We start from the raw sequence: 22,601 nt of genomic DNA, 5'->3' as shown, positions 1-22,601 counted from the left end.
TTTTCCTCTGTGATCAATGCTACTCTAAAAAATACTGCATCATGTAAATGTCTTTTGAGCCAACAGAAGGTGCTCTTCGGTGGGGGGACAGCATAAATTTGAAACTGTTTGCATACTGACAGCAGTTTTGAACTGTTGGCACAATGCAGATGGGAATCATTTTTTTTAGTTTCCGATTATACAAAAAGGAATAAGATGTGGATCCTGCCAGCTCATACACAACGCTGGCATATTCTGAAATTACTTTGTCAACCCTCTGTGAGCTGCACGCCCTCATCTGAAGTGCATCGTGCCCGAACTGATTCCAGTCAGGAGCAGCAGCATGTTGAAGAGTCAACAGTTTCTGTTGTGGCAACATTAGGATTAATTGCTCCACAGCCTTTCCCTCCTTAATGAATTCCTTGTACTCTTGTTTTTCACTCACTATTAGGGAAAATGGCCTCTTGGCAGAGCAGATATTTGGCAGCCTCTCTTAAGCTCCCGGGCAGCTAATAAAATTATTTTTATAAGACCTGCTGAGCTGTGGTCCATTAAGGGAGAATGTGATGATAAATTGCTTAATTGTAAAGTTGACTGATCTCAATAAATCGTATTGGTAAGGAAGTATGCAGCGAGCAGATTTTCTTAAATTGAAAGACAAACTACCAGCATGAAGAATGAAATGTGGATGCTGCTGTGATGATTATTATTGCTATGTGTTGAATTTGTCATTAAACTATAATGAGTATACTGCTGTAGCCTGAAGGAAACATAATCAACTCTTTCATCTCTCCTAAGCTGTTAATACATTTTTCTTCTTTCCATTTTTGCATCTTTCCTTATGATGTAATGTTGTTGGTCTTACGTGAAACGAGCACTATGAAATATTCTGGAGGTGGTCCACAACTTCCACCTGACCACATGCTCATTAATCAGTGCAGGCAACTGGAAAACAAACTGGCAGATGCCACCTGTTCAAAATTACATGTGCATCTGCTGCAAAACTCAGCTGCTTCGTTCACGAGTTTACTGTAGAAACAAAGCAGCATGTGAAAAAGCTCAACATCACACAGCTTCCAAGCATCACTGGTCACAAACTCTTCAATGAAGCAAACAGAGGTCATTTGGTTTAAAGTTTATCTGAGCCAAAAAAAAAAAAAAAACCCAACAACAACTCGTGATTTTCAAATTCGATTAGACAAAGGTGCTACTGTGGACTGTAGCATCTTAAAGGTCAAAGTTAAGTCTGGCTAGTGGTGACATGGTTCCTTTTATCTTGTAGTTTGTGATGAATAAATTTGTCTTTTAATCGAAAGGAAATTTTAAAAATCTTGAATTTTTGTCAAATATCACAGATGTGCAGCGTGTAACAAGACATCACAAAGAGAAACAAATTTGCTTTAAAAGGAATACTGAGTTGTGTTGTTTAGCATGAAGCTGATAGTCGCACTAGCTGCAGAAACCAGAACTTTTCCATCAACGCTGATGGATCTGAGACACCAGCTGATAGAGTGTATGACGAGAACGAGTGGCAACCTCCTATGCAGAAGTACATAAAATTGCAGTTCCCCCTACATCCACTAGGGGCTGGCTGCAAAACAGAGCAAATCCCCATAGACTCCCATGTTAGAAAGGACTACTTCATAACAGAAATAAACATGTTTACAGCCTGGTTCAAAAATCCATTTTTGGTTTAATAGGTCAAGTTTACCTTCATGACAACTGTGGGGGGAGTGAATTTTGTTCTAACTCGCCCATTTAAAAGTAATTTCATCTCAAAATTTGGCATATTTAGGAGAGTGTCCTTTTGATTGACATATACCCGATCTCCCGCTTCAAGTCAGAAAAACGCAGAACAACTGTGGTTTTTAGCAGGTTAACAACGTGACTTAGCTGCTGCCCACTTATCTCCGTTAGCTGGTCATCTCCTGTTATCTCCAGGTTACCTCGGTAAGCTCTTAGATACAGGGAGCTCGGAGTTCGTTCTATGTCAATCATCCACCGTGATGCTCACAGCCCCCCTCTCAGCTCCACCTCTTTGTCCATATTTGTATTTTCAGAGAGACAACACGCATGCCCCTGCCAAGATGGCGATGGAAGGAACCGCCCACCGAGCTTCAATTCAACTCTTCAGAAACCTATGGGAGGCTCAGTCCATCTTTTTATATACAGTCTGTGCACGAGAGGGAAGTGTGGAAGTAAAATTCTACGTAAATCTAATGTGCACATAACTGATAACAGGTTACATGGTCATCTGAGGCCTGTACTAGGTGAATTTTCTCTCACCAAAGTAACTTCAAGGTTAATCCTGGGTTTTTTGTTTTAAGACACTGGTCCGCAACCTACCATGGTGAATCACCATGGTAACTTAAGCTTGACGGCTCACCAGCTCTGGAGCAGGTTATGTTCTAGGTGGGACATCCGAGTTCAAAAGCATACAACAATCAGTTCGCTTAGAAAAAAGCCTGTCCATTTTTAGAACATCCTGTTGGCGTTGGTGCACGACTTGTAACAGGAGCGCTTAGGAAAGAAATAGTTAGGATAGATAGAACAATATCAAATAAACCATTGCTGATTTTATCAGTGTGAAGAAATAAAAGCCTTGTTACGGACTGCTTTAAAATTGTTTGTTTCTGACATGTTGCCAAGTCCATTTAGCTTCACTGGGTTTGCCTCTGAATCAATGGTCAATGGCCAAGCTTAATATTAACCTTAACCTTAACCTTGTGTTAATAATACTGGCCTAACATGTTATTACTGCAAAACCATGAATATATGGAACACACAGCTACTTGTGCTATCAATGTAAAAAGTGAATATTCCAACACAAACGTTTACGAAATGCAGAGCCTCAATGGAAAATAAAAAGAAAGCCAAAGCTGCTAGGAAGTGCTCCACAGAAGGTTCTCTGTACCATAATGAAGTGAAATTGAGTGATCATAGTACTAATTATTGTCTGATGAATTATCAATATGAATCATATCATAATCTCACAAATTTAGGGGACTGAAATTTTCTGCTGGCATTCCTTCCTGGCTGTTGCTGCAGCAACAGTGTTGCTTTTGGTCTGGGCGACGTTTTTAAATTTGTCACATTTTTGAAGAACAGTTGTCTGCTCGTCCACGGTAAAGCAGCAAATCTGCAGGGTTTTTCTCTGTTTGCAGTTGGTCAGGCGCTGCAAACACCACCTCTTTTATGTGAGCGTGAATTGATCAAGACTAGAAAACTCTAGGTTCAATTACCGAGTTCATTACCAGCCTCGTTGTACCACTCATCAGGATAACTAGTGTTTGGGTAAGTCAACACAGATAACAGAGAGATATCCCTGTATGCCATCATACTCTGGCAAAAAGACCTCAGATGTCTTCTCTTACCCAGATATGTCCTCTTTTTGAGAGCTAAACATGCATCTGGCCCGAATTTAACAGTTGTCCATGACTTTGCTGGAGGGGGAGAGAAAGGAGAAGGAGAAGAGGAGGCAGCGGCATAGAGACTGGAGTTGTTTGTGCAGAACTATAGTGAAATTGCCAGTGACACTTCCTTCTCATAGTCTGGGATAAACTCTTCCCAGTGAGAGGTTTCATCCAGCACACATCATCCAGGATTTTGTCAGGTCAGACTAAAATCCTGAAAGACTTTGACATTTCAGCTGGACATGTTTTTAGCTCTCGCAAAGAGATGTCTACATGAGGATGTAATATGTGTGTAGTAATTATTCCTGTTTTTAATGAACTGGCATGTAATAAAGCGATAACAAAAGGGAAAAGCAAATATAATTCTTTGGTTGTGACCAACTATACCAATAACGTATGTTATCACTTTTCACTTTACAGGTGGTGCAAAGTGTCTGCAGTCCCAGAGAATGTGTGTGACAGACACCACAGGTAAGATAGATCATGGATGAATGTAGCAATCATGATATTGTTTCCTTCCCAAAGTTTCCAGTTTCTATTTTTAAATGTTACACAAAGACTTCCGATTTCAAACCAAGCAGCACAAGAAGGGGCGTCAATGTGATCTGAAGCTAAAGCAGATCTTTTCTGGATCCTGTGTTTAAATGTTCATGACTTACAGAATGGCTGTGTCTCAATTCGTTAGTGCGTAGTATATAGTGCATAGTGTGCACTACGCACTTTTCTCTGTAATGTGCACTACGGTGGGTAAGTGTTGTCCCAAATGGAACACTGGACGTAGTGCACTAACCGGTAGTGACGGACTCGCATTTGACCACAATTATTCTGCCGCCAAAAGTAAAACAAAGCGCTAAATTAGGAGAATGAATTTGCTTCTCTCATGAAACTACATCGCATTAAAGATGACAAAGGATCCTCCTCCGATTGGCTGAACATGAGTTGGTATGTATATTTATTCATTTCTAACGTGTATGACCCGCCTGCATACGTGCCCAGAGTGTATACCTGTTGCCAGTCTCGCATCATTGTTGGCTTATTGTTTCAGGGACAGTTCGTCCTACTAAATTCTTTATAGGAAGTTGTAATAAAGAAATTAACAAATCCAGCAAACATAACTTTATGTATCATATCATCATATATTATGGCCTACACTAGAGTGATCTATCTCAGTTGTTAACAATACAAAGCAACATCAGACTGTCATGTGTCTTTGCATGTCTCCCACAGGCTTATTAATATAATAAAGTGCAAATCAAAACACTAATAAAACAGCTTTTAAATATGCAAAGATATTGTCAGTGGAAAAAATGTCCTTTACATTAAACACATCTGTTTTAACTGGTGTTTACTCTGATGCTGTGCACATTAGGATTAGGATTAGGATTATAAATGATAATGTAGGGAATGTAATGCTGTAAAGAAGATGCTCAGACACAGGGACGCAACGCAGCAAAGTTGTTACAGAAACATTTTATTGAATCCTTTATTGAATCTCCCCTGCTTGTAGCAGTCCATCTTCCTCCTGATGCTCCTCAGGCAGCCTGTCTGAATCCACCTGCAAGCTCGCTTCAACTGCTGCCTGTCAGAAGCCAGGTGTGTGTGGAGAGGTCTTTCAGGATCCTAGAGACCAGGTGGAGGTCCGTCTTCCTAAAGGCTCTGGAAGGATGTGAAGTACATCCACCGTCCTCCACAACATCTGCATGAGCAGCGGTGACCTTCTGGAGCCAGATGATGATGAAGATGTCAGGAGGGCAGCTGGGGAACAACCAGAAGGAGAACCAGCAGCATCTCCAGGAACCATCTGTGAGACTGATGAGAAGCAGAGGATGGCAATGATGTGTTATTCCCCAGATCATGATTGCATTTATATCTAAACAATAAATAATTTGGCGAATGGGAAACAAATTGTGTGTCTCTATATAATGAAGATGTACAATGAACTTCTCTTTACATTAATCTAATATAATTAAATATTTTGTAATGATTAATTTATTACCATACACAAAACACACGAAACATTCAGTAAATATTACATGACACCAACTACAAGGTAAACTAAACACACACACACACACACACTCGATCGATTTTCAATCAGGGACAGACGAGGTGGAGCCATGCAGAAGAAAGTTACACACCTCACACTTTGCACTCTAATAATCATACCAACTAAATTCACTGCTATATTTATTTTATATCTATATTTTCTCGTTCAGTCTCAGCAGTTCAGATCTGACCATACGATGCAGATTTATGCCATCAGTGGTAACCATAGTAACGGACCACTCTCTAAAAACTGGCGCTATATCGGTATTAATAGTTTACGTTATAAACACCACAATGCTTCATCTGGACGTTCAACAAGGATCAATGAACATAAAGAACCTATAACATTCATCATTTATAACACATATAACCTGTATACGTCCACTACAGCGGATAAAAACTGCTAACAGTGTGCTAATCTATCCATAACTGTCGTCAGGGATAGATTAGCAGGTTGCAGTATACATCACAATCATAACGGAATAATTTAATACTTACATTTATACAAATGAATCCCCGCCTGGACCGGCGTTAAACTCCGCCATTATTTACCTGGTAAACTGATGGAAAGTCCATCCTCTTCCGCTACGTCAGCAGAATGGCGTCCATTTAGTGCGCGAAGTGTCCATCGTTCCACACTGCATTTATGGGCGGGTTTAGGGCAGCATCCGGGTACTTTCAGTGCACTGAGTTTTTTTGCACAAAAGTCCGTGTAAACGCACTATGCACTGAAACATAGTGCGCGAAGTAGTGTTAGTGCGCTGATTGAGACAGCCAATGTCTTGACCATCGACAGAACAGATTATGAGCCTTTCCATATCAGAGGAATAGAGCTGTTGCTTTCATTATGTACGCATCATTTCTCAGTTTAGTGCAAATATAGTTAACAGAATATAATGCAAACCCTTGTTTAGTTAAACTGTTCAGCTTGTCAAATGGTTCTTTTCCAACGGTGAGCGAACAGATAGCTGAATATTTGGATCAAAGTTTTATTTTAAATGAACAAGATTAGGAACATAACTATGTAATTTACCAACAGCAATACTGGCTTGATGAAATAAACAGTTCCCTTAAATCTTAACTTTAAATTGCTATCTTTAAAAAAATACAGTAGATAGAAGGATAAAAGGAGATGGTATGGAAAGAAATGAGCATCATCATTTCTATCAAGCAGTATCGGACTTGTGGAGCTATTCCAGGCCTCTACAGGTGCCGCTCCAGGAGCTCTTGGGTTCTTCGGCTCAGAAAGCGACGAAGAACCCGAGTCGTTCTGTCCTCCTGCGTCCTGCTGTGTGCTGGCAGCTCCCTGATTCATAAAGGATAAATTTAAGAAAGATCCAAGTCATCCTCGGAGTCTATCATTTCAATTTTAAAAAAATAATCATCTTGGAACATTTACAGGTCAATATTGAGTCAGCATGTGCCGCACCCATGATGGATCAATTAAATAGTGAATTGAACTACCACTAGTTGATGACCCCCCCCTAGATTTTGATCTCAAGGATCTCAAACATACATCTAGCTCAGCTGCAGGTTTTCTGATCACAGAATCAACTACCAAGTGACAAAGAAATGAAGCAAACAGCAGTATGAACATTTAGAGAGTGAAAGTACCAGAAGACCACCAGCATCAACATTAGCTGTACCATTAAGTATTCAACATGCCCAAAATATGAATAATTTCCAAAATACTTACGTTCTCCTGGTCTGAAGACAGGACACTCTGGAGCTGAACTTCTTTGTTGGTGTAATTTGTTGTAGAGTCCTGATTGAAGTGGTTCAAACTGGTAAAAGAGTCCGGTTCAAAGTATTTGATGCAGACCAACAACTTCTTTTTGTTTGTTTACCGACTTTTTTTTTTTTTTTTTTGGAACATGACGATAAAATAAATAAATAAAGTTATTCTAGACTTCTCGTATTTCCTCTGAAACTGGGGTTTATGGGAAGATACTTGCTCTCCAGTATAGCCATATAAGAGGATTACAGTGTGAGGATCTTCTTGTTCTCTGACTGCGGTGCCCAGAAAATCTAGTCTAGACATGGGTGGGGTTGAAAGCCACAGGTGGGTTTTATTAATTTGTTGTGACTTAACCAAAGTGCAGGAGTCTTGTTTGTTCGATGAAAACTTTATTTTTAATCTAAGAGTTCAAAAGAGTTGTTTTTAAGCATATGCCCCCCCCCCCCCTCGCTTTAATGGATCACAGGTTACTGGAAGAATCGGAAGCAGAGTTTCATGCTATTCTTATGAAAATAAGCATTTCTCACTTGCATAATGTTTTACTAGCGTAGCAGTAAACCAAACGTCTTTGGATATAATAGCAACTGTTGTGATGATTGAGACATCACTGCGTCCAATTATGAGGTGTTTTGCCACAGACATAAATCTATAATGTTAACATCAATATATGCTCAATTAAAGCCCCCCGGGAGTATCAGAAAATGAAGGAAATATTGTGAAGACAGTGATGAAAATTTCTTGTTTCTGCTATTTTTATCAGCTCGGTTTCATGGAGGTAAAACTGCTTTTCAGGCTGATTCTGAAAAAACAATTACAGTCACTTCGAAAGAGGGTCATCAGGCTGTTCATGATGATGATGATGGATATCCTCTGCTGTCTCCTGACATTCTACAGAACAAATGATCAATAAATTCACTATGAGGCATCTATTGAAACCTTTAACTCTAATCAAGCCTCTCTTTAATGTCATAGCATGTCAATAATAACAATCAACGCCATAATAATGTTTTTATCTGCTTCACCTTCAGAGACATGGATGCTCTGCAAGCGAGCCAGGCATCAGCAAGACGTGGTTTTCATGTTAGAACTGCAAACACAGTCATTAATTTTAAAACTATGCATATACAGTAGAAGTTAATATATCAGACCTATTAATATAATAAATGATTTATCACTCACACAAACACTTCTCTCTTGTGCACTCAGTCCACACACATAAAACAATTCTGTGCATCCTAAGGCTTGTGTAAATCCATCTCTCTCAAAGGTCTCCGTGCACTCTATGCTGAATATTAACTTTCACACAAAACAGATTGATTTAGACACACTAAATTTAGATTTAGAGCATCACCAATATTAAATTGATGTTGCAGCCTTTGGGATACACTCTCCTGCCAGTCAACAAGTCACTAACAGTCTATGAAACAGGCCACATTAAAGCACACAAATGAGAAATGTGTTTTGTCTCATTTGTGTAAGACTAGTTTGGACACACGAGGTGTTGTCCTACAGGATTTGTATCTGTGTATTACACTGATGAAGCCCCCAGTGCCATTTATGACAAATTAAGCTTTGCAGGAATACAAACACATATGTAGGTTGAAGTCCAGAGGTCATAATTAAAACTTCAGAAGTGCACAACGCGAACAACTATCAAGTTAAATAACTATCTTATAGCTGCGTTGTGATGCATACGAGGCACCAGGGTTGATGAACTTTTAACATTTTACTTTACCTTAACCAGCAGCAGACAAAAAAAAAAATCGCCAGTATTAACTTGAGCGTTAATGTTACGCTTCATACTTACATCTGTGGTTGCGACGCCTGCCTTTGTACATGGTCATAACGGGACAGAGAAAAAGCAGTGGTGGCGTTTCAGAGCTGAGCTGTCTCCGCCTCTGCCTCCTCTTCCTCCGCCAGCTGTCGGTCGGACTGCCGCCGGAGCAGCTGCAGCTTCACGCTCCGCGTCGAGCCGCCTCGGACCGTACCATTCACCGACTTGCACCGGGGGGGAGAGAGGGGTCCTCGCGTCTACAGCCTGCAGCAACGGTCTCCTCAACCGCAGTCCTACTGTCTCATACTTTATTATTAAATACACGTTCATTATGAATCTTCACGGATGTATTAATAATAAATAGAAATATTGATTGATAAACGAAGTACGGCTGACATCTTCGCAACATTTGAATGAATAAATAGTTCTTTTCTTTTCATTTTCTAAAAAGTTAAAAAGTGTGAAACTTTTTTTTGTCGTTGTGGGACTTTGCTTCTTGTCTCTTATTTTGAAATTCCAGTTTTAGTATATCTAATTATTTTCACATCGTGTGTTTGTTTAATTCCACAACAGTCTTTTATTTCAAGAAATTTTCATTGCTGCAGAGTTTTATGTTATCTGGAAAAATGTTGTGTTAACAGGGTAATTTCATTGAAAATAAGTTGAGTTTTCTGGATAAATATTTTAATCTTGTGCGTAAATATGCAAAAACCAAGTTAATTTCAACAGATGGGGGAATACATTTGAAATATTTCTGAAGTCTTTCAGTTAAATAAAGAAAAAAAGTATTTATCCTTGCTGGACATATGTCACTTTGGAGTGGGACACATTGTTTAATTTGTTTACAACACTTGTGAAAATGTCTATAGGACATATATATATATATAGTTGTGATGTTGCTTTAGGATCAAACATGAAAAAGAGGAGAAAAAAAATATTAATGAATACCTGGAAGTATCATTGTTCACTTTGTGCATGCTTCCTTTTTTGGATTAGCCTTTTACCCGTCCACTTGCAAGGTTTGTTTACATTATTGTTTGCCATGACGTCTGGACTTTACCTGGTTTTTCAGGTCCTCCTTTACAAAACTGTAACATTTGTCATCCTGCAAAAACCCTTCCTAAAACCCAAAACTTTTAATGACTATAAGAGTTTAATTTTGGTATATACCATATATACATACTTACAGATTATGTCTTTGTTATTTGTTTGGTTCACTACTAACATTTCTACCAAAGCTTTTAAATAGAAAACCATGAGTATAGGTTGAAGGTAAATATGTGGAATTAAAGCATATTGTGAGAGAATTTAAACCAAAACTATCAAAACTGAGCGCTGTCAGGGTTGAAAAAATAAAACATTATCTCAAATTAACAAGTTAACCATTTCATTATCTCAAAATAACAAGAATTCTTTCATTTGGTACAACATTGAGACCTAAATAAAGGTTTTTATCATTTTCCAAACTATGACAAGACAAGGTTTTTGTTAGAGCTCAGAGAGTCTTGCCAAGGAGAAAACTGAATAAAACATGCATATCTTAGCATACTGTTGTTAAGGCATGCGTGTAACTTAATGCCAGAGATTCTGACCATTGGATCATTATTATCTTGTGACAACCAGTTACAGAAAACAAAATAAAAGTCTAATTTTCTAACATAATCAGGACCATTATCTTGATGATTTTAATGACAAAAACAAACAATTGCTGGAATGGCTGCCTCTACGCAATTCATTGTTTCATCTGTATGAAACAATGAATTGAAAGATGCTTAAATGCTCATGGAAAACGTGGACTTAATGAACTCTTTCTGGAGTCGCAGCTCAGAGCAACAACTTTGACTGGATGGATGTTGTGTGAAACCCATCAGCATATGCTCTCTAAGGTATCCTGCCAAAGACTTCTTGGGTTGTCAACAAGCATTTACGAGTGCAGATAAATTCAAAGGCAAAAATGTTGGAGGACAGCCATTAGCTTCAAGCTTCTCTCTCTGCCCATACATCCATCATCCCTTACTCCAAACACCGTTTACATGCATGCAGCAAAAGACAGGCCAACACTTGATGGAATACAAATGGAAACCATAAAGCTTCTGACACCAGATCCATTGTCTTTTGTTTGCAGGTTCTACATATTTATACACCGGTATGTCTTAATAGAGAGTAAACAACTGACAACAGTAAACCTGAATACTGAAAAAGATGCAAAATAGTAAATATATACAAAAATGGAGCTTGAATACATTACGATTTGCCTCACTCATAAACAAAAACCCCAAATTTTTTATGCTAAAAAGCAGACAGAACCGGTTATCTGCATGTATAAAAAAACAATCTGTCGCTTTCTTTTTATTTAATCTGCACTCCCCCCCATTCGTTTTATATAGGTGCTTAAGTACTGTACTCCTTTGTATACACATATCAATAGCATTGTATCTCATTGTATCTAAATTTTCTCCAATTAATTATTTCATGACCAATTTAAAATTTTTCTTCCGTAGCAAAGATGTTTTGTGGATTTTACAGCTTAACAGCTTCATCAAAAATATAAATAAAGGACTACATAAAAAACAGGAATGTCTATTGCACAAAATGAATTATCACACATTACAGAGAAAAATAATTCTAATTTGAGAAAAATGTGGGAGAAAAAGTTTAATAATTTTTTTCTTTTTTTTTTTTTTAATTTATGACTTTTTTCTTCAACATACACTTATAACAGGTTAAGTGCATTTTGTTTTGCAAATATAGTTTAATATTCAAGGGGTATGTCAGAAGATATATTTCCTGTTTTTTTTTTTTTTTATCTTAAAGCTTCTGTAAAATTCATGTTTGACTCTATTCTTGTGATCATTCCACTCTTTCATTCACTCAGAAGGCAAATCATCTCTACAGTGTCTCAGATTAATCTGTCAAGTGTTTTCTTTTTTTAAAATTTCATTTAAAGGATGAGCTGTGGACTGAGAAGACAGATTAAAAAGCAGATCTCAGAGGGAGTGAAGCAGCCCACTGATTCCCCAGCTGTTGAAGCATTTGGTCTCAGTGGAACACGGAGCTGTGTAATTATAATATCAAATTACCGTGACATGGTGTTTGCGGCTGTCTTGTGCTCAGCCTGACATCTTGGTGGTCCACGAAACTGAAAGCTAATGAAAGCTGAATGTAACACATTCATATAATCAAGGCTGGACACTTTAATGCAACACACACACACACACACACACACACACACACACACACACACACACACACACACACACACCATCTGTTGTTTCAGTTTGACATCTATGCAGAAATACTGAAATGAATGTACAACAATTTATTAAGAGTGTCGAAGCTGGAAGAGAGGGACAAAAAACATTAAATGTGCATTTGGAAATTCATTATAGAAGTTAATTACAGATGGATCTTTTATTCAGTTTCAAACCATTATCATTTATCATGAAAAAACTTTTAGATAAAAGATAAAAGATTTATTTTAAAAACAGCTAATGTTTTGTAAGAGTAACTGTGATTATATATTCTGCACAGAATGCATGGAAGGTTTTACTGTTTTACTGCTGAGGATGCAGACAAATGAAACCTGTCGGTGCTTTGCTCTCAGCACCATCTAGTGTTCATGCAGAGGGGAAAAAATTGAATGTGTAAGCAAGTAGTTCTACTGTTATCATGCTGAGAAGGATCAGCAATTAATTCAGAGTTAATGCAGAAGTTTGAAATCTTAGTCAATGAAATTTCCTTTGGCACTGACTTTATTTAATAATTTTAGAGTGTATTATAACTTAATTTAGTTAATTTTGTCTGTTTAATCTTCTGAATCTGCCAGACTGATAACACCAAATCAACCTGAAAGACAAGCTGTTTAAATGATCAGATTTCCTGTAAATACAGGGTGAAATTTTCTTAACAAACCAATGCATTTTCTTACAATTCTCTCAAACACAAAAATTAAGATAATTGTTTTCAACCTCTATCAAATTTTCTAAGAGTTTAATCAATTAGACATTAGCCTTATCTTCTTAACAGATCAAGCAAAAAGAGTAATAACCTGACTTCAGTGGGAAGTTCTGCAGTTTGTGCTGTAACCACAGAGAGGCACTCAAACACCAGCAAAAACCAGTCACACATGAGCGCATTGACACGCTACAACCCGACGCAGATATAATCACAGCAAGATTTGATTATAAAAAAGCATGAGGGTAGGAATAGCAATGCATTTATGTCCATATTTGATCCACAGATGCAGAAATGAAGAGCAAAGCTGATTTGTTGAAACTGGAATAAACCCTTTCCGTGCATCCTGCATCACCAGTAGGCATCTTCATCAAAAGTTAAATAGCTGCCACCCCAGGACACCTACCACCAGCACAACTGAATGTCACTTTTATTTGCCTTAACACTTGAAGTTATCTTGAAGTCCATTCAGTGATGTCTTCAGAAATAAAAGCAGTCATTGGAGATTCAGTATCTCCTGGCTATTAAATCTACTCAAGCATGAGCAGATGTGGTACCTCAGAGGGATGAAGTGCTCATTGCGTATCCACGATGTCATGCATTTGATTCTGACCTTCCTGTCGTATGTCATACAGTCACATAACCATTCCCCCTCCCCCCCTTATTTTTGCCCCTTACTGAGTATAATTTAAAGGCACCGAAGATCTTATCTGGTGCAGGTTTCACACACTGCAGGAGCTTAATCAAATATCAAGTTCATGTTTAAAAGATAAGCTATTAAGGGTTAACTTTCCCAGAGGGAGGAGAATAAAGGCACAGGAAAAGATCTCTGCTGCAGAGGGAGACATTACTGTAGGCACGTGCAGAACACCTCTGACACTTAAGGTGCATTGTTCATATAGTTTATTTATTGCATGTGTGTGCATGTGTGTTCGTGACTAGTCTGTGTTTACAAGGGTAGAGTGGAGCTGCAATATGCAACACCAAGCATAGGAATATATTTCTTTGACTGCAGTATGAGGATACGAGTTCACCTCAAAATTTACCAGCAGCATGCTCAGATGTTAACATCAGTTTTGTGTGGAGTATCAGTCGTGGCTCTTCACGGAAAGCAAGCTTATTAGAATGCATATTAATGAAAAAAAAAAGTCAAAGTAGATGCAGATTAGACATGTGAATTTATGCTGACATTACAGTAAATGTGTGATGTGTCTGTAGAAAGCACTATGATTCTCGTCTGTGCTTCATTTTTCTTGTCTCTAATTAGGGCAAGGAAATGAAGAGCTTAAAGAGGGCCCTTTTCTGGTCATATCATCTGATATGCAGATCTACACTGGTGTAAGAGCTGAAATGCAGAGAACTGACAATACACTAGCATAATCTTTGCATGGCAAAAACAGAGTTGGCTTTAGCCACTAGCAATCTTAGCTTAACTTAGTTTAGCATAAAGTATGGAAACAGGAACTTCACACTGTTTGCCTGGGTGTGGTTAAAGGAAAAAAAAATCTGCAGGGTCTGAACATCTCTAATTAACATGTATGTTCAGCTATTTTAAACACACGGAGAGGTGATAAAACAGCAAACTTCAGTTATCTTCGCATATAGCTGAGAGGCAAATTGACTCCCTTGAGATAGATGTTTTCCTGGCAACCCCACAGCTGCTGCTAAACAAGAAACAGAACCAGAGCAGAGATGCAACACTTCCATCTATGTAGTTAGAAGGAACAGTAGACATTTTCACAGTTTTTTTTTCACAACACCAGCTGCTCCCAGTGGTTATGTTTAGTCAATCACCTTCCGTCTACAGCTCAAGTCTCAAAGCCTGATTGGCAAGAATTAAGCAACTTTTTTTTTTATATATAATTGACATTTGAGGACAGGCTTCATTTTCTTTTTAAATGTCTCTTATCTTACTTCATGACAACACTCCACATAAATACAGAGATTTTTAAATAAATGGTGATATTGAGTTAAGAAAATCGGACTATTACAGTGTTTGCAAACAAATGTGGTTTTAACATAGGCTAATCTGCACAAATCTTTATAGCCTTATACTAACAGTGAATGTCCAAATGTTCGTATTGCTGTGCCTATATTAAAATTATTAACACAATGGAAAGGGGAGACTATTCAGGATGGGGGTTATTTAATGATAAATATATACCATATATTATAGATTACACTTGACACCTGTTGAAGCAGCGGAGGCTAAAGATCAGTCATACTTTTCTTTTAAATCAGTTTATGTTGAGGTCATTTGACCTTTTAAATCAAGAATTTAAACTTTTGATTTCCATTCACCTCTAGATTATGATCTAGAGGTGATCATAATCAGTGAGGAAGAGGCATCCTGTTTGGACTTGGGTGTGAGGACCTTAATATGGGTAGGATCTAGCCAAGTGATTATGGTTCATTTTGCCATTAACTGTTAATACATACATGAGCTAGAGAGAAAAAAAAAAAAAACATTCTCACAAAAATACACAGCTCAAATGTAACATCTTTTCCAGATTTTCCAAGTTAATTCATTCAATTACAGTGATGGACTGGAGATCTATCCGGCGTGTCCCTTGTTTCTGGCGCTGTGACAGAGCACTGGGGTGGTAATGATGCTGGCTGCTGTTTTCTATAGTGGTACTTAGATGCAGGGCACAAAATTGAAAAAAAAAAAACAAAAAAAACAACCACAAATAAAACCAAACAAAACCACAAAACAGAAAAGAGCAACATTTCAGACTATATGACAATGAAATAAAAAAAGAAACAGAGCTACAAATGCAAACCAAGGACAGTAAAAAAGAAAAATGCAGCACAATTCAGAAAGCAAAATTTTCCAAATCCTAACGATGAAACAGAAAACAAAACTCATTCCAGAAAGCACAAAAATGAAAAACACAACAGCCAGACAAAACAGTGACCATAAACAGAAATACAGCAAATCTATGAAGATAACTTGAGCATGAAATGTTGTGGCGTCTGGTTTTGTTGCTTTTATCCTCAGGGTCACAGTTTTATTGTTACAATATTTATCAGTATCACGTCATTCCGTCCACAGAAAAAGAAAGGATCCAGGAGATACGACAAATTTGAGTTTTGTGATGGTTGCATCTGCATTTAAGTGGTTAATGGAAAAAAAAAAAAAGCAAAGAACTTTTGCAGGTGGTTTTCACTCCGTCCAAAGAAATCAGTGGTTCTCATTGCTTATTGTCTGTTGGCCTGTTTAACCAGCATTGTTTGCACAACGACTCAAAACCTAAAAGTTTTGGTCTGTGATTGGAAATAAAAAAATTGCAGGAGGATTTGCTTCCAGTCGTGTTCACAAATAAAAATGATAGAAAAAAATGACTTTCACTTCAGCTATCCATCACATAGTTCTCCAGGTAGACTCTCATAGCTCCCGAGGCACGTAATTATTTACACTGTGAACACAACTTGGCTTTGCAGTTTTTCCACTTACAATTTCACAGCCAAAAATGCATGAAACTGGCCAAACTCAAGGCTGAATTAGAAACATGACTCTGCAGCGCTCTTGTTCATATTTGATGAGAAATGAGAATTGGTGAAGTACTTTTATTTTCAATGGAGGAGGCTGAATCAATCAATAAGTAATATAGGGAGGATTTACAGGGATCTACTAAAACCCCATGTGAACTGAGCTCTGATTGTTACCTTTGTGTTGCTGACCATCTGTCTCTCTTCCCACTTCCCTCTCATCCTCTCAGTCTTATGTGTTTTATTTAACTCCAACTTTATTTCACACCTTCACATGCTGTACTTTGATTTATTGATTCCTTTTTAAGATTTAACCAGCTGAATTTAAGGTCGAAACAGATATATAGCAGGATTTTTGGCCATAAACAGCATGAGGTCGACAGTAGCTCGAGGTCGTCAGGAAATAATAAAAATGAAGATTTGCCATTCAGGCTGCAGGAGCTAAAAATAACGTGCATGAAGGTCTCAGAGTAAATCTGTATTGCATTTCAAATCTTAAAGCTTATTTTATATGAGTTTATGAAATTATCTTTTGTTATTGGTTTTAACCACAGTTTTATAACCCATAGCTTGCGTTTTAAATGAACCGCTGTTTTGATTTTATTGCTTCTATATTACCTTGTATTTCATTTACTGCAATGAGATTGTGTACAAAGCTACGGAAAAATGCTGCTGAGAGATATGATATCACTTGATTTAATGCATTTCCAGATGAAAGAGAAACATTTCTCTGTGATTCTGCAAACAACAACCTGGAAATGCATTTTATCAACATAAAACAAAAGTACCTTAGCAAGGGAAAATATTAAAGCAGTAGGGAGGAAAGGTTTATCAGTTTTTAGATTTTTAGTAACAGGCTGTATAATTATACAGTATAGGTATTTTCAATTATGTTATTTTAACAATATAACAAAACAGAAAAAATTATGAGACATCGCTGTCTGCCTGAAAATTGTATTTATGCATATTTGCTTACAATTTGAAGTTTAAGTTGTTTTTAGACAGACAGGAAAATAACTATACAAGCCATCTAAGTGAAAGGAAATGCACAAAAATTAATACTAATGATTATTTTAAGTGTTATTATTTTTCCCTAATTGTTATAGAGAGCGAAATGTTCTTTTTAAATTATGAATATTGGCACATCAATAAGCAGTAAGACTACGCAAGTGTGTAAGTGCTCAAGATTAATGTGAAATCTATAAATCCAGTGGATGTTGTGAGTCGTTTTCATGTGGATTATTTACTTCTGAGCCAGAGCTTCAATAAGACATAACAGCTATCATCGTATTGGTTGGCAGACAGACAAATGACTTGACACTAGTAAATAAAAGATGGAAAATTAATGTGGCACAAAGGTAAGGAAAACTGTTTAGTGAATTATTTCTTCCGTTTTCTCCCTTTTGTGACACCAATTAGTGTTAAATACATATATGTAAAGTTTTAAATCCTGATTGGTCACCTTAACAACAAGGTATAACTTAGGCTCTCCTCTGTGGAATGAACAGCATAGCTGGACATGTCAGTAGTGCCCCTCAAACTGTGCCAAATCCCCAGCATTATTCATTTTCATTTTGAGATTCAATTACTGCTAGGTGTGTCTGTCACAATGCATGACAGGCAGCAGACTGACAGACAGATATACTGAGAGTCTGAAGACAGGATGATCCCATATCACCAAATTCTGGGACCTAACTCATCCTCCAAGATGGCAACACTCTCCCCAAAAGAGCCAGGATTGTCCCTTCCATAGTTTAGCAGTGAAGCAGACAACATGACCTGGCTCAAGTAAAGACTTCAACCAGGCAGAAGACTAGTGGGATCAGTTTGTGCATTCTTTATGCTAGAAAGATCCACAAACCCTGGATGGTTGACCCTCAGCAGATCCTGGTCTAGGAAAGGGATGTTATTCACCTGCAATAGGATCAGACTGGTGACCCCGATGAGGATGTGCAAAGCTTTTGAGAGTGCATATGGATCTTCCATACACTACTGAGATCCCAAACAGTGCAACATGAAGTCTGAAAACAGACAATGTGTGCTGTTTTCTTTTTAATTATTACAGCAGAAGAATGCAATTATCTCCTTAAAACAAGCGCAAACCAGGCGAATGTTGTAGGGGGACTACCCACATGTTTGGTTGTGTTATTCATTACACAGAAGCACAATCCTTATACCTCTATGTATAGGTGACTAATCAGGGTTTTTTAGCAATGTATAACATAGCACTCTTTTTTTATTATTAATATTAAGGTGGAGTAGTAAAAAAATCCATCATTGCCCTACATTTTGTGCCAAGTTTAGACAAAAAAAAAAAAAAAAAAAAAGAATAGAAAGATGCGGCTACAAAATGAGCAGAAACAAATACAAGAGACAGAAGGAATCAAAAATAATCTGGCAGAGGTAATGCAGACAGCTTCAAAGGCAAATAATTATGAAGACGAACAATAGAATTATAAATCATGCTGGCAACAAGGAGACAAAAGACAAACAAATTAGAAGGTTTATAATTGCAGGCAACCATAACGAAAACAGACTGAAAGAGGCCAAAATGACCATAATGTAAAACAATAGTCCTAATTCTTATTTTTTTTTAAACAACAATGCATACAAACAAATTTTTGGCATTATGAACGCTAAATTTGTTTAAAAAAAAAAAAAAAGAAAAAAAAAAAAAAAAGAAGAAGCTCAGAGTGATGCCGGATGAAGAATCATTATGGACCTTAGAGAGTCGGTTGTTTTAAGGGAGCTGAATCTTCTTTGTCACTGTGATGAATGAAGCTGCTCACTATATTTTCCATGAAAATTGTTACATGAATATCATCCATGCACTGGCTGTGTGCTGACTTTAATGTAACTGATGTCGCTCACGAGCTACTGCCTGAATAAAGTGTAGCTGAATGAGGGAAGAAATTTAAATGAATAAAGACATGCAGAGAGAATATTAAAATCTGGCTCATAAAATAAACTAGGCTGATATGTAACTGGTTATTAATCCATTCATGCATAGTGGTCACTATAATAGACACCTATTTTCAAGTGTTTTCTTGCATATTCATGAATGAGGATTGTATATTTGTAAATGAACCACTTCAGTGGATGTTAGTGTGACATCCAATACATTACCACTCACTAAAGAATGAATAAATACATTATATAATTGAACATAAATGCATACATTGCAATTAAACAAGGAAAAGGAAGGGATACAGCTATATTTTATAGAATATTTACATAATATAATTCTGATTTAGTATCTGTATTATATATTATGTGTGTATTATATCTTTTTATTATTTTATATAATATATTAAAATAAATCTTATTAATTCAAAATATTACTAATAAACAAAAAAGTATCATAGGATATATCTATAGAGTAGATTATTTTTCCTGAAAAAAAATGGTGATTTTGAGGAATCTACTAGCGACATTTGCTGGTGATTAAAAAAAAAAAAAAAGAAAAAAAAAAGTTAAAGCCCTGTAATAACAGCAAAGACAACAAATATAGAAAAAAAAATAAAGCAGGGAACAAAGATTTTAAAAACACACAAACCCTACAAAGAATATAAGAGGGCTATAGTGAGACAAAACGGCCAATAATCAATCAATGACAGGTAATGAAAACACCACAAACACCACATCTTTATAGAGAGGTGACTACAAACTGAATTTTGAAAAGTAGTATAAAAGGACCATAAACAATAATAAATTAAAAAAGGTGACATAGTCAACAAGCAAGCCAATCACTAAATAGAGGCATAACATCAAAAAAGCAACAGACACCAACTACAATAAAATGCACAGCAAGTGCAAAGTGAAAAAAGGTGACGTTAAATGCACAACGGTACCAGAAAGATAAAAACACAGACACACAAGTACGAGGGACTGTCAATGAGAGACAAAATAACTAAAAAGACAAAGAATGGATAACTAAACAACTAAGGAACAACGAAAGAGTGGTACAGGATGACCAGAAGGAACAGAAGAGAATGACCAGAAGAGGTAAAAATGAAGACACTCAAGTACAATGGCAGCCAGTCAGTCTATATAAAACACTTAAGAGACGGAGCAGCTTTAACAGAGAAAAATATCCAGAAAACCAAGAGACACAAATGGAATCAAGCAGCAAAAGAAACTAAGCTCACTTTTAACATTGTGTGTCTGTCTGTTCAGCTTTCTGCTTTGTGGAAGTGATTGAGGGCTTTTCACACAACAGCTCAGGGAGACATTGTCTCATAATTTAATCACAGAACTTGTTGTTTATTTCCTCTTGTGTAGGCCACTCTTGGGATGATCTAAGTTAATGTTAACTAGCATCTTGTATTTGTATTTCTTTTGTGGTGTCACATAAAACAGTGCTTGAAAAATAGCCCTATAGTGCAGGTTTGGTGGACGTGAGTTGAGTTGTAAATTAAAGCAGCATGTTTTTTTTCTGCCTCGCTGTAATCTAAACTGTCAACAACACAGGAACATTTTCTCACCTAGCGACTGTCCAGCGATGACTCTGGTATTCTCCCCAGCCACAGCTGCCCGGGCATTCCTCTCACTGGCATACTGAACGAAAGCGAAGCCCTTGTGCACCGAGCAGCCAACTATCTTGCCGTACTTGGCAAAGATGGCCTCGATGTCAGCCTTGGTCACCACGGCTGTGTTAAGGTTGCCAATGAAGACACGGGAGTTGAGGGAGCGTGGGTCGTTCTTGTTGGTCACGTTGCTGGTCTGGGTCTTCCCAGTCATCCTCGTCCTGCAGCAGGGCCTGCTGGGAAACACAGATGAACACTGTTCAGAAAAGCTGCAGGCTCACACACACACAGAAAACCAAAAAATAAAGTAGCAGTGGGATCTAAAAACAGGCCAGGACTGAAAAATATGCTCCACACAAGGTTTTACTCAAGGTTGAGAAATAAATCGATTCGAACACGACTGGAGGTACAATTGAATAAATAAGTAAAGGACAAAAAGTTTACATTTTATTAATTTAAGGAGTGAGTGTGAATGGTTGTTCGTCTGTTTGTGTTAGCCCTGGGAAAGACTGGCGACCTGTCCAGGGCGTACCCTCCATCTCACCCGAAGGCTGCTGGGATAGACTCCAGCTCCCCGCGACTCCTACTTGGATTAAGCGGGTTCAGAAAATGAATGAATAAATGAATCATTTAAAATATAATTTTAATGTGAGGATGGATCTGGCTTTTAACCAGTGACCTAGTTTTTAAGGAGCCTAAAAATAAGATGAGCATTGTGCCCATAAACATATCTCCGAAATACTTCTTTTTTTAAGTCCCATAAAAAGTCATATAAAGTTATTACAAAAAATAAATAAAAAAAGTTATCAACCAACCAAACAATGTTGTTTGTTTTTAATTATTATTAAATTTACTGTCACGAAAGCAGTGGAGATGTGGCGCGGACCCAACTGCAGAGATGAGGGAAGCCGGCATGCAGAACCCAGACAGATCTACCCTCCCCAGAGGAACCCAGGGAACTCAGAACAGACAAACTAAACTAAGGTACAAAATGATCCAGCAAACAATGAGTGAACATGAGTGGTATAAATACACAGGAAAAACCGAACGAGAAACAGGAAATCTAAGAAGCTAACCAAGAACCAAGACAGGAAAAACTACAAAAATAAAACAGGAAGCCCAAAAACAAAGCACAGAAAAACCCAAATCATGACAGTACCCCCCCCCCCCCCCCCCCCCAAACGGCCCAGCTCAGGAAACAGTCTGGGGGCAGCCTCGGCTCTGGAGGACGGCCGGGAGGCCCAGACGACGGGGGCAGGCCTGGCTTAGGATCCCTCACGTTGGACACTGGAGACGGAGGAGGAGGAGCGACCTCCTCGCCGGACACTGGAGACGGGGGAGGAGGCGCGTCCCGTCCTGGGACCTCCTCGCCGGACACTGGAGACGGGGGAGGAGGCGCGTCCCGTCCTGGGACCCCCTCGGGAACATGGAGCAAGGGAGGCGCGTCCCGTCCTGGGACCCCCTCGGGAACATGGAGCAAGGGAGGCGCGTCCCGTCCTGGGACCCCCTCGGGAACATGGAGCAAGGGAGGCGCGTCCCGTCCTGGGACCCCCTCGGGAACATGGAGCAAGGGAGGCGCGTCCCGTCCTGGGACCCCCTCGGGAACATGGAGCAAGGGATGTGGACGAGCTCTGGGCGCTGGCGTGGGAGCCTGCAGCGCCGGAGACGTGGGCCTCGGA

General features: G+C 38.2%; 1 protein-coding gene across 1 annotated transcript in view; it reads right to left on the bottom strand.

Moving 5' to 3' along the window:
• Positions 1 to 21,136, bottom strand: part of ralyl (RALY RNA binding protein like) — a gene marked incomplete at its 5' end in the record, with an annotated part of 36,570 nt that extends 15,434 nt beyond the window's left edge. Inside the window, one exon of the mRNA XM_079244139.1 lies at positions 20,881 to 21,136. Coding sequence (XP_079100265.1) covers positions 20,881 to 21,136 — 256 coding nt within the window. The remainder of the gene's footprint in view (positions 1 to 20,880) is intronic.
• Between the last annotated feature and the right edge of the window lie 1,465 nt (positions 21,137 to 22,601).

This window comes from Telmatherina bonti, assembly GCF_933228915.1.
Source record: "Telmatherina bonti genome assembly, chromosome: 7".
Classification (NCBI taxonomy): Eukaryota; Metazoa; Chordata; class Actinopteri; order Atheriniformes; family Telmatherinidae; genus Telmatherina; species Telmatherina bonti.
The sequence above is the reverse complement of the archived record's forward strand: the minus strand, read 5'-3'. Positions and strand labels throughout refer to the sequence as shown.